The 22,966-nt window shown below is 41.1% G+C and overlaps 1 protein-coding gene across 2 annotated transcripts in view; it reads left to right on the top strand.

Moving 5' to 3' along the window:
* The window catches only part of LOC110538905 (kin of IRRE-like protein 3), a 300,951-nt gene that overhangs the window by 272,218 nt on the left and 5,767 nt on the right, over positions 1–22,966 (top strand). Inside the window, exons 10-15 of one of the 2 annotated variants that reach the window (XM_036937674.1) lie at positions 2,854–2,954; positions 10,115–10,313; positions 12,174–12,281; positions 12,844–12,927; positions 13,703–13,812; positions 14,458–14,547. In XM_036937674.1, the coding sequence (XP_036793569.1) occupies positions 2,854–2,954; positions 10,115–10,313; positions 12,174–12,281; positions 12,844–12,927; positions 13,703–13,812; positions 14,458–14,547 (692 nt within the window). The remainder of the gene's footprint in view (positions 1–2,853; positions 2,955–10,114; positions 10,314–12,173; positions 12,282–12,843; positions 12,928–13,702; positions 13,813–14,457; positions 14,548–22,966) is intronic. The other variant, XM_036937675.1, reaches the window with a different exon arrangement.

A 22,966-nucleotide genomic window follows, 5' to 3' on the forward strand; every position in this document is an offset into this window, starting at 1 on the left:
GTCCCGCATACTTCGGAGACATGTCTTGCGGACTTGAAGCAGTAGGGAGTAGCTGGAGAGGAGAGTGCGAGTGCGAGATAGCTCGTGATTGAGATGAGGTTGCTGATGTGGGTGGGGCTCAACCCATTCAAGTCTTTAAATACAAGCATGACAATTTTGAAGTCAATGCTTTAGTGATATGATCTGACTTCTTGTCATCCTAGAGAAGATGAAGGCATGGATGAGTTTCTCTGCATCTAGTGGGGAGAGTGATGCTATGAACCGGGCAAAGTTTTAAAGTGGAAAAATTATGTTTCACATATTGGTTTTATGTGGGCATCGAAGGACTTCAAAGGACAGGATCAAACTTGACACCTACGTTGAAGATAACAGAGGACAGGGGGATGGCCTGGCCGTTGATTCTAGGACAGATGTTTCCAGCACTAGTGACCTATTTGGGTGTCCCAATAAGCACAGCCTCAGTCTTGATGCCCTGATGTCCTCTAGGCAGCTGCTGAGTTTTGCTACGGCAAAGATTGTTTCTAGTTTGGTGTTAATGTAGACCTGGGTATCGTCAGCATAGCAGTGGAAGTTGATGTCATAATCTCTGAGGATTTGTCCGAGAGGGAGTATGTAAATTAAAAACAGGCTAGGCCCCAGCGCTGACCTCTGTGGGACACCACATGTGACAGCAGACTCCTTTGATCTGGACTCTACAATAGTAATGTATTGCTTCCTAATGGAGAGGTAGGGGAGAACCAGTTCAGAGCTATTCCAGAGACAGCAGTGTGCTCTCTGAGATACCACAGGAGGATACTGTGGTCTATGGTGTAAAAAGCAGCACTGAGATCTAAGAGGAAGAGGATGCTAGGAGATCCAGAATCAACAGCCATCAATCAGTAGGTCATTGGTAACTTTAACCAGAGCTGTTTCGGGTGCTGTGCAAGGGCCAGAAGCCAGACTGGAAAACCTTGTACAATTGGTTAGATGATAGATGTGATTGAAGCTGGCTTGCAACCACTTTCTCAAGTGCTTTTGATAGGAAGGGGAGGTTGGAGATGGACCTGGATAGGATGCCCTGGTCAAGGTTGGGTTTATTCAGTAAGGGGGTGACTGGAGCTGTTTTGAAAATCTATGGCACCTCTCCCATCAGCAGGGAATTGTTGATCAGTTTGGTGCCAAACATAAGCAGGCTAGATTAGCAGGTTCTGAGTAGGGATGTAGGTATAGGGTCAAGGGAGCAAGTGGGGGCCTTTATTTTAGAGATGATTGACTCCACAACAGCAGATGTGACTTCTGTAAAGTTGCTGAAGGGAGGGGCAGTCTGAGTTGGGGTTTCAGGAGGTGGGGTGCAGGCCATCTTAGAGGCTTTGATGTTTGTCCTGATGGTGTCAATCTTTGTCTTGACAAAATCTGAGTAGCTATTGCATTGCTCAAATGAGGCTGCAATAGAGCATGTGTTTGCAAGGTTGAAAAGGCAGTTGATGATAGAGAACAGGGTTCTGGGGTTACCTTTGTTATTGTCAATCATGGCAGAGTAGAAAGCTGATCGTGCTGCTTTTAAGCAGAATCTGGTAGTCTTTATAGGCCAATCGGTGGACAGTGAGGCCCTCCTTCCTCCAAAGTCGCTGGGGGCGATGAGTCTTCATTCTGCGCAGTGAACCAAGGAGATGACCTCTGGGGCAAGGATGTTCAGCGTATTACTCAGAGTGCTGTTATACGGATTGACCATGTCATCGAGGACCAGTTCACTGTAGTCAGATGTGTTCCTTAAAGAGGGATGGGTTAAGTTTCTTCAGGTTGCCGAATTTAAAGGTCCTCTTTGGGCAGTGGAGAGGAGTTGGAATCGGTCAGAGGCAGTGTCACAACCTTGTGGTCAGAGAAGCGTAGCTCAATGACACCCAAGTCAGAGGCAGGGACATCGCCAGTGATAATGAGGTCAGAGGATTTGGGCTGGAACATTTACATGTTGCACAAGGTTTAGACGGGGGGAAAATAGACAGTTCTGTTGTTTTAGAGTGTACAACATTCTGCAGGAATGCAGTTGCAAGAATAGCAGCCATTTTAGGAATGCAATGGTAACTGTAATTGGTAGCTGTGGTGGACAAATAAAACAGTATGTGGACGAGGCTGTCATTATATTATGATGATACTACTTCTGCTAAAAAGCATTACAAACTACAATAATTACCTGAAAAAAAATCAGTTACTTCAAAAGAAGGCAGGTATTATTTCCTCCTCCCTTTATTTTACTTCTATTGATGCCTGTTTTGCTTCTGTAAATAGTGACACAGAATTCAGGCCCCTTGGTTTTGTTGAGTGAAATGCTGCTGTAGTTGAACGGAATTATTTTTTGTTGTTGTTATTCTCATAGTCAGCAGTTCTGGAATTAGCAAGAGCTCCTTGAGTTGAGAGTTGGGAGTCTATCATCGTCACCATGTGTCAGTCAAAGGTCACACATTTCAAAGGTTTCCTTTCACAGGCGCAGGAGAAGAAATAGAACTAACGCACAGGACAGCAAACTGGAATATGACTTAATTTTCTCTAGCCCTTAATCTAACCCTTCCTCTGTCCTCTGCTGTCCACCCCCTTCCCTCCAACCCTTCTACATTTCTTAGTCTCTTTCTTTGCCTTTTAGCAATAAAAACAACCAGTTTTTCATCATGCCGGGAATCTCACCCTAAAAAAACAAATTAGTATCATCATGAATAATTGCTCATTTCCATTTTACTGTGAACTCAAATCTATTATAATGCCTATGCCCTTCGCCGTCCCCCGCCGCGGCGCCGTTAAAGTGTGCCTTCTGATAGGCCAGTGATATATGTCAGTGTTGTATTGGAGTGATTGAATGGTTTTCCCTTGGCTTTGCTGTAGGTCCTCCCACTATCTCCAGCACCCAGACCCAGCAAGCCCTCTATGGGGAGAAGGGGCAGATCAAGTGTTTCATCCGCAGCACTCCTCCTCCCGACCGCATTGTGAGTCACTCATCCCTCCTTCTTTCTAAAAACATTTATTTTAGAGACTGATTTCCTGAAGTTATACACTCTTGCGAAATACAGTGCCTTCAGAAAGTATTCACACTCCTTGAATTTCTACATATTTTGTTGTGTCATAGAGTGGGATTAAAATGGATTTGTCTTTTTTAATGGAATTACAGGAAAATTAAACACTAGTATACAGTATCTTGATTAGATAAGTATTCAATACCTTAGATTCACCATTGGCAGAAATTACAGCTGTGAGTCTATCTGGGTAAGAGCTTTGCACACCTGGATTATAAAATATTTGCCCATTATTGTTTAAAAAAATCTTCAAGCTCTGTCAAGTTGGTTGTTGATCATTGCTACACACAATTTTCAAGTCTTGCCGTAGATTTTCAAGCCAATTTAAGTCAAACTGTAAATTAGGCCAATCAGGAACATTCAATGTCATCTTGGAAGCAACTCTAGTGTATATTTGGACTTGAGTTTTAGGTAATTGTCCTGCTGAAGGGGAATTTGTCTCCCAGTATCTGTTGGAAAGCAAACTGAACCATGATGCAGCCACCATCATGCTTGAAAATACGAAGAAGAATGGTACTCAGTGATGTGTTGTCTTGGATTTGCACCAAACACAACCTTTTGTATTCAGCACATAATTTATTTCTTTGCCACATTTTCTGTACTATTACATTAGTGCCTTATTGCAAACAGGATGCATGTTTTGGAATATTTTTATTCTGTACAGGCTTCCTTTTTTCCACTAAGTAATTTACAGTATGTTAGTATTGTGGCGTAACTACAATGTTTTTTATCCATCCACAGTTAGCGCCTATCACAACCATTAAACTCTGTAAATGTTTTAAAATCACCATTGGACTCATGGTGAAATCCCTGGGCGAAACCATCCAAACTGTATTTAATTACTGCACCATGCTTAAAGGGATTTTCAATATCATTTTTTTTTTTACCCATCTACCAATAGGTAGATCTTTGTGAACCATTGGAAAACCTCCCTGGTCTTTGTACTTGAATCCGTGCTTGAAATGTGTGGGGTACAGAGATGGGGCAGTCATTTCTAAATATTTTTGAACATTATTATTACACACAGAGTGAGTCCATTCAACTTATTGTGTGACCTGTTAAGCACATTTATACTCCTGAACTTATTTAGGCTTGCCATAGCAAAAGGGTTGAAAACCTCTTCACTCTAAAGATTTCAGCTTTTAATTTTGTATTAATTTATAAACATTTCTAAAAACATAATTCCACTTTGACATAATGGGGTATCGTTTGTAGATCAGTGACACAAAATATAAATGTCATCAATTTTAAATTCAGGCTGTACCACAACAAAATGTGAAAAAAGTCAAGGGGTGTGAATACTTTCTGAAGGCACTGTAAGTTAAAAAGTAGTTTAACTTTGAAATTTAAATATGGTGTGTAATGCATTTTGACATCAGTGTCTTCTTAAAGGGATCGTCCAAATTACACATTTACTTATTGGCTTCCTTAGCATTCCACAGCATGGATTGTCCTCTTACCTTGTAGACTGCTTACAGAGTAAGGAAACCAATATGGCATTTTGTAATTTGGGATAACTATCCCTTTAAGGCAGTGCAAACCAAGTGAATGAGGGAGATAGGAAAGTAGGTCATGTGAGGACAACCCTGAGGAATTTGCGTAGACTAATCAAGAATATCCTAATGAATATCCTATCCTAAGGTAAACAAGAGGGCGTAGTGGTCCACAGAGAAATAACTCATAGATATGTATGCTAGCAATGGAATACATCAAGGGAAGTGAAGGCAAGTGAATTGAAAATTAGAAGTCAGTCATCCTCATTTAGATAACAGCAGAATACCAAGCCGTTCCACAGCGGAAATGGGGGAATTCATCCCAACCCTGACCTATACTAATACGTTTCCTGTTCTGAGTGAAAGTTCAATCTAAATATGCTCTCTATGCCGTGTGGCTCTATATCACCATGTCACAACAGAAGAGGTTTAATGGCCCCAATTGAAGAAATCAGAGGAGTGATTGGTATGATTCTGCCTGCATCCCAAATGGCAACCTATTCCCTATGCAGTGCACTGCTTTAAGACCAGGGCCCATTGTCACAACTAGAGAAATATATAGACTTAAAAAAATGCTGGGTCAATAATGACCCAATTCTGTAACCCAGTGCTGGATCACTATAGTACATACCCAGTACTGGGTTATTTTGATTTACTTTCTTTGTCCCAACAGTGGTAATTATTTGTACTATTTTGCTGGGTTATTGTTTTTCATGTCTTTTTGACCTAGCAGTGGATTATTTCTTAATTTATTGCTGGGTTATCATTATTTCAATTTTTCTTTCCCGAGCAGTGGGTAATTTCTTGGTTTCTTGCTGCGTAATTTTTTAAAACCTTCTCTGTTACAGAACCTGCAAGTTTTCTAAAAATACAAACAATAACAATGTTAAAACATTACTACACAGTCTGTGAAATTGTTGAAGTGACAAAAGCCAAACATGACAAATTGTAGACAAATTGGCCCCCCAAAAATGCAGCTATTAATTTCAGCTACAAAATGAATCCAATGCAAAAGATAAACAATAAATAAAGAACACACAAATAAACAAAAACTTTGAAAGTACAGTCCATAATTTGAAAATCACAGCAGCCCAACCAGTTAAAGCTGAGGAATGGGGCTGAAGAAGAGTAACCACTTTACCCTCTACTCCCCCAAACCCTAACAGCAATGGTGTAGTAGAGGGTATATGCCGTATCAATTATTAAGGCATATAGAACAGATCAGAATGTTTAGTTTAAAATGTTGATAAACTTTTATTTAGTCACATTCTAGGTGCAGCAATATGCACACGGCAGAAGGCCTAGGCGCGAAGGTTTCAAAATGCAATTTGCGTGAAAACACTTTTCTAAAATGCACATGTAAGCAGTTTCATGGACAGAGACGAACATGTCTGTTAGAAATGTAAAAAAGAGGAGAATCTAAAGATGCATCCAAGGATGCAACAACATTTATGTGACTAGGTTAATTTTTTTTATTTTTTTTTATTTTACCTTTATTTAACCAGGCAAGTCAGTTAAGAACAAATTCTTATTTTCAATGACGGCCTGGGAACAGTGGGTTAACTGCCTGTTCAGGGGCAGAACGACAGATTTGTACCTTGTCAGCTCGGGGGTTTGAACTCGCAACCTTCCGGTTACTAGTCCAACGCTCTAACCACTAGGCTACCCTGCCGCCCCAATGCGCTTGCCTGCACACTTTAATTAAAAGTTAACTACCCTAAAAAATCTATACTTCTTAGATTTCTCCTTTTCCTCAAAAGTGGTCACCTGATGTGTTTTAAGCATTGTTATGAACTTAGAACATCCAAATTACTTGTTTTTCTATGAAAAGAGATATACATTTTTTTTTAATCATCAGAAACCTGTGAATTTCTGATTCAGTTGACAGCTTCATTTATAGGTTCGAAGGGCGTGCCGTTTGGAAACATTTAGGCAAAATTTGAGTATACCCACTCATTCAGGCACCACTACCTTCCATATAACAATATTTAACATGATTTTATGTAAAACAACTACAATGAAACAATGTCTTCTGACCTAGAGCCTACCAATTCCTGATGGTGAATGCCAGGGAGTAGAAGTGATTGTCCTCAAGAGTCAGAACAAAGGGTTCGGATGTCATGTTCTTTTTGTCGCCTGGCAGAATATTCAGCCATATTGGTTCCAACCTGAGGATTAGAGAATATGACTCTAAAATGTTAAACAATAATCGAGACACACATGGCACTAAGTTGGCTAGCTAGCTAGCTACTTGATGTAAAACGATACACCACACAATAGGCCTACAGAAGAAAAGCTTTCCTAGCTAGACACAGTATTTTGATCATATACACAGATGATCTACCTATGCTACCTATCTACCTATGCTTTATTTTTATATATATATATTTTTTTAAGCTCAAATTTGATCTGATAATTATTTTTGATAGATCTAAAAGGTGATTATTATGTTTTTGCACATTTGCGAGGCATTGGAAAACCTCCCTGGTCTTTGTGGTTGAATCTATGTTTGAAATGTACTGCTTGACTGAAGGACCTCACAGATAATTGCATGTGTGGGGTACAGAGATGAGGTAGTCAATCAAAAATCATGCTAAACAATAAACACAGAGTCCATGCAACTTAGTAGGTGACTTGTTAAGCACATGTTTACTCTTTACTATTTAGGCTTGTCATAACAAAGGGGTTGAATACTTATTGACTCAAGACATTTCAGCTTTTCATTTTTCATGAATAAAAAATGTAAAATTACAAACGATGACAGTATTGGGTATTGTGTTTAGGCCAGTGACACAAAATCTCAATTTAATAAATTTTAAATTCAGACTGCAACGCAACCAAATGTGGGAAAGTATGAGGTGTGAATACTTTGGAAGGCACGGTATTTCTAAATTGTATCTTCTTAAATTCTGATTTTAAATATAATGCTATCCTTAACCCTAACCTTAACCACACTGCTAACCTTATGCCTAACCCTAGGCTTAAATAAAACAATTTTGACTTGGTGGTTATGGTAACTAGAGACAACCGTTAGAAAACGTTAGCTAAGTAGCTATCTAGCTAATGCTCGACCTAGCATGCATGGGGTTGCTAGCTAACATAATTATGATAGCTAGGTCTATTTGACCTGATAGATAATTAGTAACCTTACTCACAGTTTTACATCAGCCACAACGGCTTAGCCATTTGTCAGACGAAAAGTAATTCCACTCAGCATCAGCTGCGCTGGTAGACTTGCTACAGTTGCAACAGTCCTAATTCACAAGTTTAAAAAAATATCTTTGATCTTCTGGATTTGGTGGGAGAATTAACCCACTCACTGGGTCATATCAATAACTGAACATCAATAAACCAGCATCAACAACCCAACCTTGCTCTTTTTAACAACCCAACTTAGTGACTGGAAACCAGTAAATGGGTCAACCAAACAACCCAGCATTTTTTTAAGTGTAGGGAATAGGGTGCTATTAGGACATAACCCGTGACTTTGTATTGCAGATAGAAGTGGACAGTCATTAAACCCAACCCAAAGGCTCATTATACTTTTTTATCTTTAATAGGTTTTGTTGGTTGGTTTCTGTCAGGTGCCGGTGTGTTGTGAATGTGCGATTGTGGGTGCGTGCCTCGATGCCTGTGTGTGTGTGGTGCGTGCATATACAGTGCCTTGCGAAAGTATTTGGCCCCCTTGAACTTTGTGACCTTTTGCCACATTTCAGGCTTCAAACATAAAGATATAAAACTGTATTTTTTTGTGAAGAATCAACAACAAGTGGGACACAATCATGAAGTGGAACGACATTTATTGGATATTTCAAACTTTTTTAACAAATCAAAAACTGAAAAATTGGGCGTGCAAAATTATTCAGCCCCTTTACTTTCAGTGCAGCAAACTCTCTCCAGAAGTTCAGTGAGGATCTCTGATCTCTGAATGATCCAATGTTGACCTAAATGACTAATGATGATAAATACAATCCACCTGTGTGTAATCAAGTCTCCGTATAAATGCACCTGCACTGTGATAGTCTCAGAGGTCCGTTAAAAGCGCAGAGAGCATCATGAAGAACAAGGAACACACCAGGCACGTCCGAGATACTGTTGTGAAGAAGTTTAAAGCCGGATTTGGATACAAAAAGATTTCCCAAGCTTTAAACATCCCAAGGAGCACTGTGCAAGCGATAATATTGAAATGGAAGGAGTATCAGACCACTGCAAATCTACAAAGACCTGGCCGTCCCTCTAAACTTTCAGCTCATACAAGGAGAAGACTGATCAGAGATGCAGCCAAGAGGCCCATGATCACTCTGGATGAACTGCAGAGATCTACAGCTGAGGTGGGAGACTCTGTCCATAGGACAACAATCAGTCGTATATTGCACAAATCTGGCCTTTATGGAAGAGTGGCAAGAAGGCCATTTCTTAAAGATATCCATAACAAGTGTCGTTTAAAGTTTGCCACAAGCCACCTGGGAGACACACCGAACATGTGGAAGAAGGTGCTCTGGTCAGATGAAACCAAAATTGAATGTGCAACACCCCGAAATACCTGAAGGCGACGTAAACAAAATAATTTGCGTAGCCGGCGCTACACAAATAGCAGAAAAAATATATAAAACATTCATTACCTTTGACGAGCTTCTTTGTTGGCACTCCTATATGCCCCATAAACATCACTATTGGGTCTTTTTTTCGATTAAATCGGTCCATATATACCCAAAATATCCATCTATGGAAACTGTGTGATTCAGAAAAAAACAGTTTCAAAACGCAGCGTCATTTTTTAAAATTAAAAAAGTTGACGATAAACTTTCACAAAACACTTCGAAATACTTTTGTAATCCAACTTTAGGTATTAGTAAACGTTAATAATCTATCAAATTGAACACGGGGCGATGTGTATTCAATAGCTCCACGTCTTCAAATCATGTTCGGGAAATATCTCTTCCAAGACGTCCTTTCGAAGACCGGATGGAATGGAACTCTCTCCTTTGTTTGACCAAGAAATAACTCCCAGGAAATTGACAAGACTGGCGACATCGTGTGGAAGCTGTAGGAATTGCAAAAACCCATTTAATTTGGTGTCCCTCAAACAATACATGCAAGTGGCGCATGGATATTTCTTTCAGTTTTCAGTGACCAGTTTTTCTTGCGCTTTTCGATGAAACACACGCTCTGTTATAGTCACAGCCGTGATTTAACCAGTTTTAACCAGTTTTAAACTTCAAAGTGTTTTCTATCCACACATACTAATCATATGCATATACTATATTCCTGGCATGAGTAGCAGGACGTTGAAATGTTGCGCGATTTTTAACAGAATGTTCGAAAAAGGAGGGGGTAGACTGAAGAGGTTGTTTGAAATATCCAATAAATGTCGTTCTACTTCATGATTGTGTCCCACTTGTTGTTGATTCTTCACAAAAAAATACAGTTTTATATCTTTATGTTTGAGGCCTGAAATGTGGCAAAAGGTCGCAAAGTTCAAGGGGGCCGAATACTTTCGCAAGGCACTGTATGGCTGTGTTACGGTGTGCTTGTGTCCCCATCTGTAACGTATAATTCTCACAGTTTTTTCTGCCAAAGGCCTGGTCGTGGAAGGAGACAGTCTTGGAGTCAGGGACGTCTGGCCGATACACCGTGGAGACGGTGAGCACCGAGGAGGGGGTGATCTCCACCCTCACCATGAGTAACATCGTCCCTGCTGACTTCCAGACCATCTACAACTGCACTGCCTGGAACAGCTTTGGGTCCGACACAGAGATCATTACACTGAAGGAACAAGGTACACAAACTCCCTTTGTACCACTTCAATCAATTCCTCATTCAATCAATGGCAGATGTGTATAAAGATGCCAGCTTTCATGCACTTACCATAAATGCCTTGTTTGCCATGTTATAGCTTTCTCTCTGTTGTTCTAAAGTGTAACCACACTGTGTTTTCTCAGAATGTTTACGCAGTTGTCATGAGCCAAAGACACGACACAGTGGACACGTGTGTTTTTGTATCAAACTGTGTGGTATGTGTTGGTACATGTATGTGGGTGAGAGATTATGGTTTTGAGACAGAGATTTGGGATCTGAGAGAAAGTGGGTAAATTAAAGCGAGAGACAGAGAGAAGAAGAAAGTTTGTGTGTTTTGTGGAAGTACAGTTATGCCTAGGAGAGTAAGGATATTGCCGTGATCACTTCAAGCATGAGGGCAATGACTTCGTGATAAGCCTTTTACTTGGGTAAATGTCAACAATTTAAATCTGTAACGGCATCCAATTTGTAATCTAATTTACGACACCTCAATTGGTTAAAGCTTCAAATATAATTTATTTGAAATATTTATTCTAAATGAGATGATCTCTCATTTATTTCCCCCTTTTTATTAGGTCTCTTCCTTCTAAAGTACTAAACTATCTGTTTTCAAAGGGATCATGGAAATTCCAATTCTGTAACAATTCATTTCAATGGAGGATCTTACTAGAGACAACCTTGCTCTTAAAGTGAATTAATTAACTAGACCTCGACTAGCCACAGGCTTATACACTCATCTTTAAGACAACTCCGTTCAACCAATCAACCCCTGAAGCCTATGAACTTATTCACAACATTTAGAACATCACTTGTTATAAAGTGGTAAACCTCTCAGCCATTTGAAGTAAATGTGCATAATGGGTGTCAAGTGTCAGTGCTGTAAATGGTACTGTAAAAGGTTTTCAAAGTTTGCCATTTGCGAGTTACATTCGCCTTTGCATTAGGAACACCTTCCTAATATTGAGTTGCACTGCCTTTTGTCCTCAGTACAGCCTCAATGCGTCGGGGCATGGACTACAAGCTATTGAAAAGCATTCCTTAGGGATGCTAGCCCAAGTTGACTCCAGTGCTTCCCGCAGTTGTGTCAAGTTGGCTGGATGTCCTTTGGGTGGTGGACCATTCTTAATACACAAGGGAAACTGTTGAGAGTGAAAAAACCCAGCAACATTGCAGTTCTTGACACACTGAAACCAATGCGCATGGCACCTATTACCATATCCTGTTCAAAGGCACTTCAATCTTTTGTCTTGCCCAATCACGTTCTAAACGGCACACATACACAATCCATGTCTCAGTTGTTTTAAGGCTTAAAAATCCTTCTTTATTAACCTGTCTCTCCTTCATCTACACTGATTCACGTGGATTTAACAGGTGACCCCAATAAGTGATCATAGCTTTCACCTGGATTCACCTGGTCAGTTTATGTCAGTGGTTCCCAACTCCGGTCCTCATATACCCCACCAGTACACCTTTTGATTGTAGCCCTGAACAAGTGCACCTGATTAAACTTGTCAACTAACCATCAGGCCATCAATAAATTAATCACCAGGTATGTTTGTCCGGGGCTACAACAACAATGTGTGCTGTTGGGTGTACTCAAGAACTCGATTTGGGAACTATTGGTATTTGACATGGAAAGAGCAGTTTCTAACGTTTTGTACACTCAGTGTATATGACATAATGTAAGACTACTGTGGTTCAAAACAATGTGTCCCTTGATTTTTTTTCTTGCATTAACTGTATGACTGAACCACCCTGTACGGTGTCCATATCAGCCTCAGTCTCATCAGGACTTCTAACATTGACACCGTACCAATGTCTTTCCTCCATGTTTTCTCAGAGTCCCTCCGATTGGCTGTAATCATAGGAGTGGCTGTGGGAGCCTTCCTTGCCCTCATTGTTCTCATGGGCACATTGGGTGCCTTCTGCTGTGCTCGCTTCCAGAGGAGTAAGTGCATTTTGAAACCCTATGCTTTCTGGGACAGCCAAAGAGTTAATTAAAACACCCTTGGTTTCACAGTAAAAGGGTTCAGTTGACGCTCTTAGTTTCACAGTCAAACATGTTTTTTATATGCATATCAATATGTTATGTAGTGCTTAATATGAGTCCCATTGGAATGTTAAGCTTCATGGTTTTAGGATATCAACTCAAGAAATCCTTTGAGATGGGACATAAAGCTGAAGCTATGGTACTTCTATTTCCCTCCCTTTTTATCAAATCTATTGCAAAGTGCACATTTATGGACCTAAAAAGCTGATAGTTAATCTGCAGCCAGACTCTAACATAATACTTATTGCTTGAAGCCGTCTGGTGCCCAAAAGCAATATCCTTATCTGATTTAAAGCCCATCCTATACAGTGGGGTGTCAAGATACAGCACACAGATATCTGATCAATGTAGACTGTTGTTGTTGCTGTTGTTTACAACAGAAGACATTCAGTGTAGAGATACAGCCCACAGATATCCGGTCAATGTTATCTGCTGCTAACCATGTTGTTGTTTACCCCAGAAGATGTTCACCTCGTCATGTCCTCCCTACCCGTCTCCATTGCCTCTTGCCAGAGAGACCTTGCAGGCAAAATGAAAACCGAGAGTAAGTCACCTTTGTATGTAGGTCCCTCCAGGATACTGTAATTCCCTGCATATTATGCGAGGGCTTGCTAATTTGACCAATCACTGCATCTTTTCCTCATAAATCAGTAAAATCAGTGCAATATTATCACATAAAATTGACCCATCACCGCAGTACAAATAGAAGACTGGCAATTTCAACCAATCACTGCACATTTACCGCATATGGTTCAATCAAGCCACAAGTCAACAAACTTTTTCCCTCTGCAGCACATTTTCGCAACAAATTTGACAATCATTGCATATTGCCATTGCAAAATGTCAGAACTAAAATGTCCGTAAACATCACACAAAACCCCAGCTTAATCCTGGAGGGACTGGTATATATGATTGTATATGATTTTACAATGTCAGTGGCTGTCGATAAAGCAATTAGGTTTATTTCACTAGTACCATGCATACATGCTACATACATAAATGTCCATGTGATTAATGTCCATGAACGACAGCAATCACTGCTGTCTGTTTACAGAATAAGAAGCCTGCCAACATAAGGATGGGATTGTACAGTATATGATAATCACCAATTTCAGTGACACTCTAGTAAACAGTCAGTGCCCTATATAAGGTATATAACACATGAATAAGCAGCACGACACCTTTTATAATCTAAACATAAATGCTTCAAGCTCCCATCAAGATATCTGAGCAGCTTTTGAGGCCGTACAAATGTGGTATGATCTAGTGCCAGTTGACTTATGTCAGTGGTACCCATCAGTTTCCCTGTCTCTCTCCAGATCTCAAAGGAGTGGCTTCGGCAAAAAACGACATCCGGGTGGAGATTGTTCACAAGGATCACAACGCAGCTCGGGAAACAGAGGAGCATACAGCCATCAAGCAGATAATGGTAAATTGAACGCTACACTACCTCATCTCTCCTCTCTGCGCGTAATATGCGAGTTCATCGATACACACTGTATGTAGTACATCAGAATCAATTGAAAATGTTATAATCGACAGTTCATTGAAGAGCTTTTTCCATTCTACAGTACATCTACAGGTATAGGATCTTAATTTGAGCCATTTCCCTATAAACAGCAAGAAAATAATCCTGCAGTAAGAGTAAATGTGAGTTATTTTGGGGGGGTTGCTACTTTTTTTGAGGGAAAATCGAATGGAAATTAAACTTTAGCAGACTTTTTAAACCTCAAATACACTACACTTTTTAAACGTCTCCTGCAACAGGGTGACCAAATTAAGATCATACATCTGTATCTAACAGACTTTCTGCAAACACAGGAACCCAAAGAGCTCAAATAGACAGGGAATTTTACTCAGGGATATAGTGTTAAAAAAGAAAAGTGGGTAAACCCTGTCATCTCTCCCAGATGGACAACCATGCTTATTTAGTGTAAATAGGCACTTAAATGCTATTAACTAAAATAAAAGGTGTGTAAACATTGTTGCATGTGTTTACCCCCCACTACATCCCTAATACTACATGCATATCAAACGGCCTGTGAGTGACATGTCTGCTCCCTTGGTGTCTCAGATTGAGCGTGGGGAGTTCCAGGCGCAGGAGTCTGTGCTGAAGCAGCTGGAGGTCCTACAAGAGGAAGAGAAGGAGTTCCAGCACATTAAGGTGGGCACAGAAACAGGCAGAAAGGAGGCAGTGATATAACATTAGTCCTAAAATGTACAGCGAATAAGGTGGGCACAGAGCCAGGTATACAGGGGGCAGTGATACAACATTAGTAGGAATGTCCTAAAATCTACACCATATTGTAGTTCGAGGAGCATGTATTCTATTCAGTTAGTACTCCTATTCTGTTTGTTATTTTTCCACCACAAAGAATGACTCTGGGTATTTCTGCTCAGATTTAAGGAATGTTAGATATTTTCTGCATATGCCTCATCTCCCACCGCTGGTGTGTTTCGCCAAAGAGCTCTATTTTCACGTCATTTGGCAATTGCACTGGTTCCAATCAAAGTGCCAATGCCGTTTAGTAAACTCTAGGCGTGTACATTTGTTAAATGACATAAAAATAAAGCTCTTTGGCCACACACCAGTGGTGGGTTTGGCATGGAGAGAAGGATGCATATGCAGAAAAGTACCTCATACCTACAGTAAAATATGGTGGTGGATATTTTATGTTATGGGGCTATTTTGCTTCCACTGGTCCTGGGGCCTTTGTTATGGTCAACAGCATCATGCACTATACCCAGTACCAGGAAAGTTTTGCCAAAAACCTGGCCACAAGTGGATCTTCCAGCAAGACAATAACCCCATGTACATGAAAACCCACAAATAAATGGTTAATTGACCACAAAATCAACATTTTGCAATGGCCATCTCAGTGTCCGGGCTTGAACCCCATTGAAAACCTGAGGTTTTGAATTGATTTAGGGCAGCCATAAGCACAGACAAAGGATATCAATGAACTGGAAATAGTATGTATGGACGAATGCTCTCAGATCCCTTCCAATGTGTTCTTCAATCTCAAAAAAACATTTTAGAAAAAGGCTCAGTGTCGTTATCCTCGCAAGGGGAGGGTGCTGGAGTATTGAAAACAGGGGATCCAATAATTGATTTTGATAAACCAAATCTTTCTCCGAGCAATTGTACTGGTATAAAATAATATTATTCTTGTTTTTTAGCGGACATCACAGCTCAGTCTTTTTTGGTCATCTTTATCAAGGGATCAAAACATTTTGGATCCCACTGTATATAACCAAGTATCATATGCGGGAGGAAAGATTCATCCAAATGCATTAAGAGGTCACCATCATTATTGTGGATAAGGAGTAGGATTGTGGGGTATGTAGGCTGTTCAGTGGTCTGTAATTGACAGAGTAAAATGTGTGCTCTATTGCAGTATGAACCATTAAAGGGTTAGTCCACATAAAACAAAGATCTACTCTTTTTTTGACTTATGGTATTGTCAGTTCATCCAAACATTTAAGCCCATTGGCATAGCTCAAACTGTTTGAATGAAATGACAACAGACTAGGTCATCCGGAAATAGGAATATCATTTGGGATATTGGAAACTTCCACTTTCAAAGGCTTAATTTGAGCCTGTTCCATGACACCTTTGAACCTTGACTCTGACTCTTATCTGTGAGGCTACCCCTTCTCTATCTCCCAGGTCAGATGTGTTATCTGCTGATATATTCCAATAAATCTTCCTCTTCCTCGGCTAATTCAATTCCCACCCTTGATTTTCTGCTGCTTGGTGTACCATCCTGTCATGATCGTCGTAAGAACATTCGGACCAAAGCGCAGCGTGATATGGGTTCCACATATTATTTGAAGTGAAACGTACAAAACAATAAAGAACAAACGAAACGTGATGTCAATGAAGTGCTCACAGGAAATTACACAAAAACAAGATCCCGCAAAACACAGTGGGGAAATGGCTGCCTAAATATGATCCCCAATCAGAGACAACGATAAACAGCTGCCTCTGGTTGGGAACCATACCAGGCCAACATAGAAATATAACAACCTAAATTACCCACCTTAGTCACACCCCGACCTAACCAACATAGAGAATACAAGGCTCTCTATGGTCAGGGTGTGACACATCCCTTTTATCTAGCCATCTAACTAATAACTAATAGTTATTTGCAATAGCCCCCAGCCACAAATACAGAATCTGCTTGCTCTGACAGCAAAATTAGTATTTTTCCGCCTTTGGAATGTCGGCAGGCAAAGTTTATCTCCCTCCTCCAGGAATCAAACAATCAGTTAATTCCAAGAAAGGAAATGGAGTAACAGAGAGAATAAGAGATGGAAGGGGGAAAAAAACACTTTACACACGTAGGCCGTGACCTAAAAAACTGCTGTGGTAATTTTTCCACATACAGTATGCTGCTCCTACATGTGATATCATCAAGGCCATTTAATTGGCTGATAGCAGGATTTATTTGTCCTCGTGGGAGGTGACTATTTCACACCCCAAAAGCAAGTAATCTATTTTTCACGTTGGCACGCATCAGCCTGTTTCTTCGTTTTCCCATCATTCTTATGAATAGCAGTTCATTTGGATGTGACTGACCTTGGTTCACAAAAAGGCAAGCATTTGAATACATGAGAAACAATGGGTGTTGCTGTGTCACAGCTTGAGACCACCTAGGATTAGGGCATAAATACCTGTTGATGAAGCCTGACATATAAGTCAAGTTTATACTCTGCTTATGCACTCCAGGGTGAAGTTTCCCCTAGGTACAGATCTAGGATCCCCTTACCCTTCCCCATTTCTTACCTTAACAATTAGTGTGGGAAATGTCAAACGGACCCTTTACCCTACTCTGTGTTGATGCTCTTTGTTGAAGAAACAGCTGGGGGATCAACCTCACACAGAACACCAATAATGTAAGTGGTGCCTCAAAGTATTTATATTTCATCATTAAGTACATATATTCACAACCAAAACGATGCAGCATAACTCTTCCCGGTTCAAATGAAAGCCAATGACTGGCTCATCAAAGGAGGAATGGCAGAAATGAGATGTTTCTGTATGACTGTGCTGACACAGATAAAGGGAACAGATGAGCCTCTTTCAAACTGTAATCATCAATCTTTCAGTGAGTTATCTTTTTATTAAAAAAAAATGTATTTCAACTTTATTTAAGTAGGCAAGTCAGTTTAAGAACAAATTCTTATTCACAATGACGACTTACCAAAAAGCAAAAGACCATCTGCGGAGACGGGGGCTGGGTAAAAAAAGAAAAGTAGGACAAAACACCCCATCACGACAAGAGACACCACAACAATACATAAAAAGAGACCTAAGAAAACAACACAGCATGGCAGCAACACATGACAACACAGCATGGTAGCAATACAACATGACAACAACACAGTGGCAACACAACATGGCAGCAGCACAACATAGCAGTAGCACAAAACATGGTACAAACATTTGGGCACAGCCACAAAGGGCACAGCACAAAGGGCAAAGAGGTAGAGACAACAATACCTCACATGAAGCAGCCACAAGTGTCCATGATTGAGTCTTTGAATGAAGAGGTGGAGATAAAACTTTCCAGTTTGATTGTTTTTGGCAGCTCGTTCCCGTCGCTAGTTGCAGCTAACTGAAAATTGGAACAACCCAGGGATGTGTGTGCTTTGAGGACCTTTAACAGAATGTGTCTGGCAGAACGGGTGTTGTATGTGATAGCGGGAAGTGAGGCCTAAGAGGGTTTTATAAATAAGCATCATCCAGTGGGTCTTGCAATGGGTAGAAATCAGTGGAGGCTGGTGACTTGACAAATTAAGGAAGATGGGAGACCCACGGTATAGGCGCAGAATGCACGCAGACCACAAAGTGTGCTTCAAAAATCATCAAAGATTAATTATTTTAACCTAAAGCATTTAATATAGACATTTATAATACAATATTGTGGGGAAGGGGAATGAGAGGGCTACTTACAGTGTTGGAAAGGGATCGCAGCAGTGATTGAATGAGGGTGTATGGCATGAGTTGAGGTGTTCAGAGGACAGGACTTTACTGGGAAGACAAAAAACAATGACACGGGACAATACACAGTTAGACAACATAGCTAAGAATGAGTTAGTCTAAAGCAAGGAGTAAAATCTTTGTGTAGTAACGTATTGTGTAATAATGTGTAGTAATTGTGATTGATTCTATATACAGTAAGGTGAAAAAATTGATAGGGGTACTCACAGTGCTTGGAAGGGAAACATTCAATGTGCCTGTGGATGAGTGGGCACATGAAACGTATTGGCTTCAGTTAATTTATTTATTTCACCTTTATTTAACCAGGTACGCCAGTTGAGAACAAGCTCTCCTTTACAACTGCGACCTGGCCAAGATAAAGCAAAGCAGTGCGACAAACACAACACAGAGTTACACATTGGATAAACAAATGTACAGTCAATAACACAATAGAAACATATATTTACAGTGTGTGCAAATGTAGTAAGATTAGAGAGGTAAGGCAATAAAATAAATAAATAAAATCCACACCTATTTAGGCGAGGTGCTGGCTAGCTGAGTGAAACACTTGATCGTACACTATCCATTTATGTTTTATGTATGCTATTTTAATATGAGAATTAACCAATGATATCAGGCAACACCTGGTCATGATTAGACACCTGTGTGTCTTTTGACACTATATAAATTAGTCATCCTGCCCTGATGAAGACAGCTTGTCTGTCGAAACATTGGACATAAATAGCAACAAGAACAAAAAATATCAATATGGGGATGAGGTAGTTGGGTGTGCTAATGATAGATAGCTGTGTACAGGTACAGTGCCTTGCGAAAGTATTCGGCCCCCTTGAACTTTGCGACCTTTTGCCACATTTCAGGCTTCAAACATAAAGATATAAAACTGTATTTTTTTGTGAAGAATCAACAACAAGTGGGACACCATCATGAAGTGGAACGACATTTATTGGATATTTCAAACTTTTTTAACAAATCAAAAACTGAAAAATTGGGCGTGCAAAATTATTCAGCCCCCTTAAGTTAATACTTTGTAGCGCCACCTTTTGCTGCAAGTCGCTTGGGGTATGTCTCTATCAGTTTTGCACATTGAGAGACTGACATTTTTTCCCATTCTTCCTTGCAAAACAGCTCGAGCTCAGTGAGGTTGGATGCGACCAAGCGACTTACAGCTGTAATCGCAGCAAAAGGTGGCGCTACAAAGTATTAACTTAAGGGGGCCGAATAATTTTGCACGCCCAATTTTTCAGTTTTTGATTTGTTAAAAAAGTTTGAAATATCCAATAAATGTCGTTCCACTTCATGATTGTGTCCGACTTGTTGTTGATTCTTCACAAAAAAATACAGTTTTATATCTTTATGTTTGAAGCCTGAAATGTGGCAAAAGGTCGCAAAGTTCAAGGGGGCTGAATACTTTCGCAAGGCACTGTAGGTCTATAACAGTTTGGGTCTAGTGTGTCTCCCCCTTTGAAGAGGGGAATGACCGCGGCAGCTTTCCAATCTTTGGGGATCTCAGACGATACGAAAGAGGTTGAACAGGCTAGTAATAAGGGTTGCAACAATTTCGGCTGATCATTTTAGAAAGAGTGGATCTAGATTGTCTAGCCCAGCTGATTTGTAGGGATCCAGATTTTGCAGCTCTTTCAGAACATCAGCTCTCTGATTTTGGGTGATGGAGAAGTGTGTGTGGGGGGGAGGGGGGACTTGGGCAAGTTGCTGAGGAGGGTGCAGAGCTGTTGGTCAGGGTAGGGGTAACCAGGTGGAAAGCAAGGCCAGACGTAGGGAAATGCTTATTGAAATGATCGATTATTGTAGATTTATCGGTGCTTATGCTTATTGAAATAGTCGATTATCGTGGATTTATCGGTGTTGACAGTGTTTCCTAGCCTCAGTGCGGTGGACAGCTGGGAGGTGTTCTTATTCTCCATGGACTCTACAGTGTCCCAGAACTTTTTGGAATTAGTCCTAAAAAAGCTAGCCTTATCTTTCCTAGCTGACTGTGAATATTGGTTCCTGACTTCCCTGAAAAAGTGCATATCGCGGGGGCTATTCGATGCTAATGCAGTACGCCACAGGATGTTTTTGTGCTGGTCAAGGGCAGTAAAGTCTGGGGTGAACCAAGGGCTATATTTCTTCTTAGTTCTACATTTTTTGAATGAGGCATGCTTATTTAAGATGGTGAGGAAAGCACTTTTAAAGAGCAACCAGGCACCCTCTACTGAAGGGAAGAAGGTCAATATCCTTCCAGGATACCCGGGCCAGGTCGATTAGAAAGTGTTTTAGGGAGCATTTGACAGTGATGAGGGGTGGTCGGTTGATTGCGGACCCATTACGGACGCAGGCAATGAGGCAGTGATCACTGAGATCCTGGTTGTAGACAGAAGAGGTGTATTTAGAGGGCAAGTTGTTCAGGATGATATCTATGAAGGTGCTCATGGTTACGGATTTAGGGTTGTACCTGGTAGGTTCCTTGATAATTTGTGTGAGTTTGAGGGCATCTAACTTAGATTGTAGGACGGCCTGTTAAGCATATCCCAGTTTAGGTCACCTAACAGGACAAACTCTGAAGATAGATGGGGGGGCAATCAATTCTCATATGGTGCCCAGGGTGAGAGACTTATTTCTGGAAAGGTGGATTTTTAAAAGTAGAAGCTCAAATTGTTTGGGCACAGACCTGGATAGTATAACAGAACAATGCAGGCTATCTCTGCAGTAGATTGCAACTACGGTAATTATGTCAGGAGAAAGTTGACAATGGTTGTGGAGTGGAGTACTCATCACCTCTTAATCTGGGAACATATGGGAACTTAGCTGTAAATACAGCAGACACATGGTTAGCAGATGTTAATGCGAGTGTAGCGAAATGCTTGTGCTTCTAGTTCCGACCATGCAGTAATATCTAGCAGGTAATCTTACAATTTCACAACAACTGCCTTTTACACACAAGTGTTAAGGAATGAATAAGAATATGTACATATAAATATATGGATGAGCGATGGCCGAACGTCATAGGCAAGATGCAGTAGATGGTGTAGAGTACAGTATATACATATGAGATGAGTAATGTATGGTATGTAAACATTATATAAAGTGGCATTGTTTAAAGTGACTAGTGATACATTTATTATATCCAATTTTGTATTATTAAAGTGGCTAGAGATTTGAGTCAGGATGTTGGCAGCAGCCACTCAATGTTAGTGATGGCTGTTTAACAATCTGATGGCCTTGACATTGAAGCTGTTTTTCAGGCTCTTGATCCCAGCTTTGATGCACCTGTACTGACCTCTCCTTCTGGATGATAGCGGTGTGAACAGGCAGTGGCTCAGGTAGCTGTTGTCCTTGATGATATTTTTGGCCTTCCTGTGACATCAGGTTGTGTAGGTGTCCTGGAGGGCAGGTAGTTTGCCACCGGTGATGCGTTGTGCAGACCTCACTACCCTCTGGAGAGTCTTATAGTTGTTTGCGGAGCAGTTGCAGTACCAGGCGGTGATACAGCCTGACAGGATGCTTTCGATTGTGCATCTGTAAAGATTTGTGAGTGTTTTTGGTGAATAATATCTTCAGCCTCCTGACGCTGTCTGTGTGGGGGGACCATTTCAGTTTGTCCGTGATGTGTACGCCGAGGAACTTTCCACCTTCTCCACTACTGTCCCATTGATGTGGATAGGGGGGTGCACCCTCTGCTGTTTACTGAAGTCCACGATCATCTCCTTTGTTTTGTTGACGATGAGTGTGAGGATATTTTCCTGACACCACACTACGAGGGACCTCACCTCCTCCCTGTAGGCCGTCTTGTCGTTATTGGTAATCAAGCCTACCACTGTAGTGTCGTCTGCAAACTTGATGATTGAGTTGGAGGCATGCATGGCCATACAGTCATAGGTGAACAGGGAGTACAGGAGAGGGCTGAGAAGGCACCCTTGTTGGGCCCCAGTGTTGAGGATCAGCGGGGTGGAGATGTTGCTTCCTACCCTCACCACCTGGGGGCGTCCCGTCAGAATGTCCAGGACCCAGTTGCACATGGCGGGGTTGAGACCCAGGGTCTAGAGCTTAATGACGAGTTTGGAGGGTACTCTGGTGTTAAATGCTGAGCTGTAGTTGATGAACAGCATTCTTACATAGGTATTCCTATTGTCCAGATGTGTTAGGGCAGTGTGCAGTGTGATTGTGATTGCGTCGTCTGTGGACCTATTGGGGCGGTAAGCAAATTGGAGTGGGTCTAGGGTGTCAGGTAGGGTGGAGGTGATATGATCGTTGACTCTCAAAGCACTTCATGATGATGGAAGTGAGTGCTATGGAGCGATAGTCGTTTAGCTCAGTTAACTTAGCTTTCTTGGGAACAGGAACAATGGTGGCCCTCTTGATGCATGTGGGAACAGCAGACTGAGATATGTCCGTAAACACATTAGCCAGCTGGTCTGCGCATGCTCTGAGGGGGCTAGAGATGCCGTCTGGGCCGGCAGCCTTGCAAGGGTTAGCACGTTTAAATGTTTTACTCACGTTGGCTGAAGGAGAGGAGAGCCCGCAGGTTTTGATAGCGGGCCGTGTCGGTGGCACTGTATTGTCCTCAAAGCGCGCAAAG

The sequence above is a fragment of the Oncorhynchus mykiss genome, chromosome 12 (assembly GCF_013265735.2).
Source record: "Oncorhynchus mykiss isolate Arlee chromosome 12, USDA_OmykA_1.1, whole genome shotgun sequence".
Classification (NCBI taxonomy): Eukaryota; Metazoa; Chordata; class Actinopteri; order Salmoniformes; family Salmonidae; genus Oncorhynchus; species Oncorhynchus mykiss.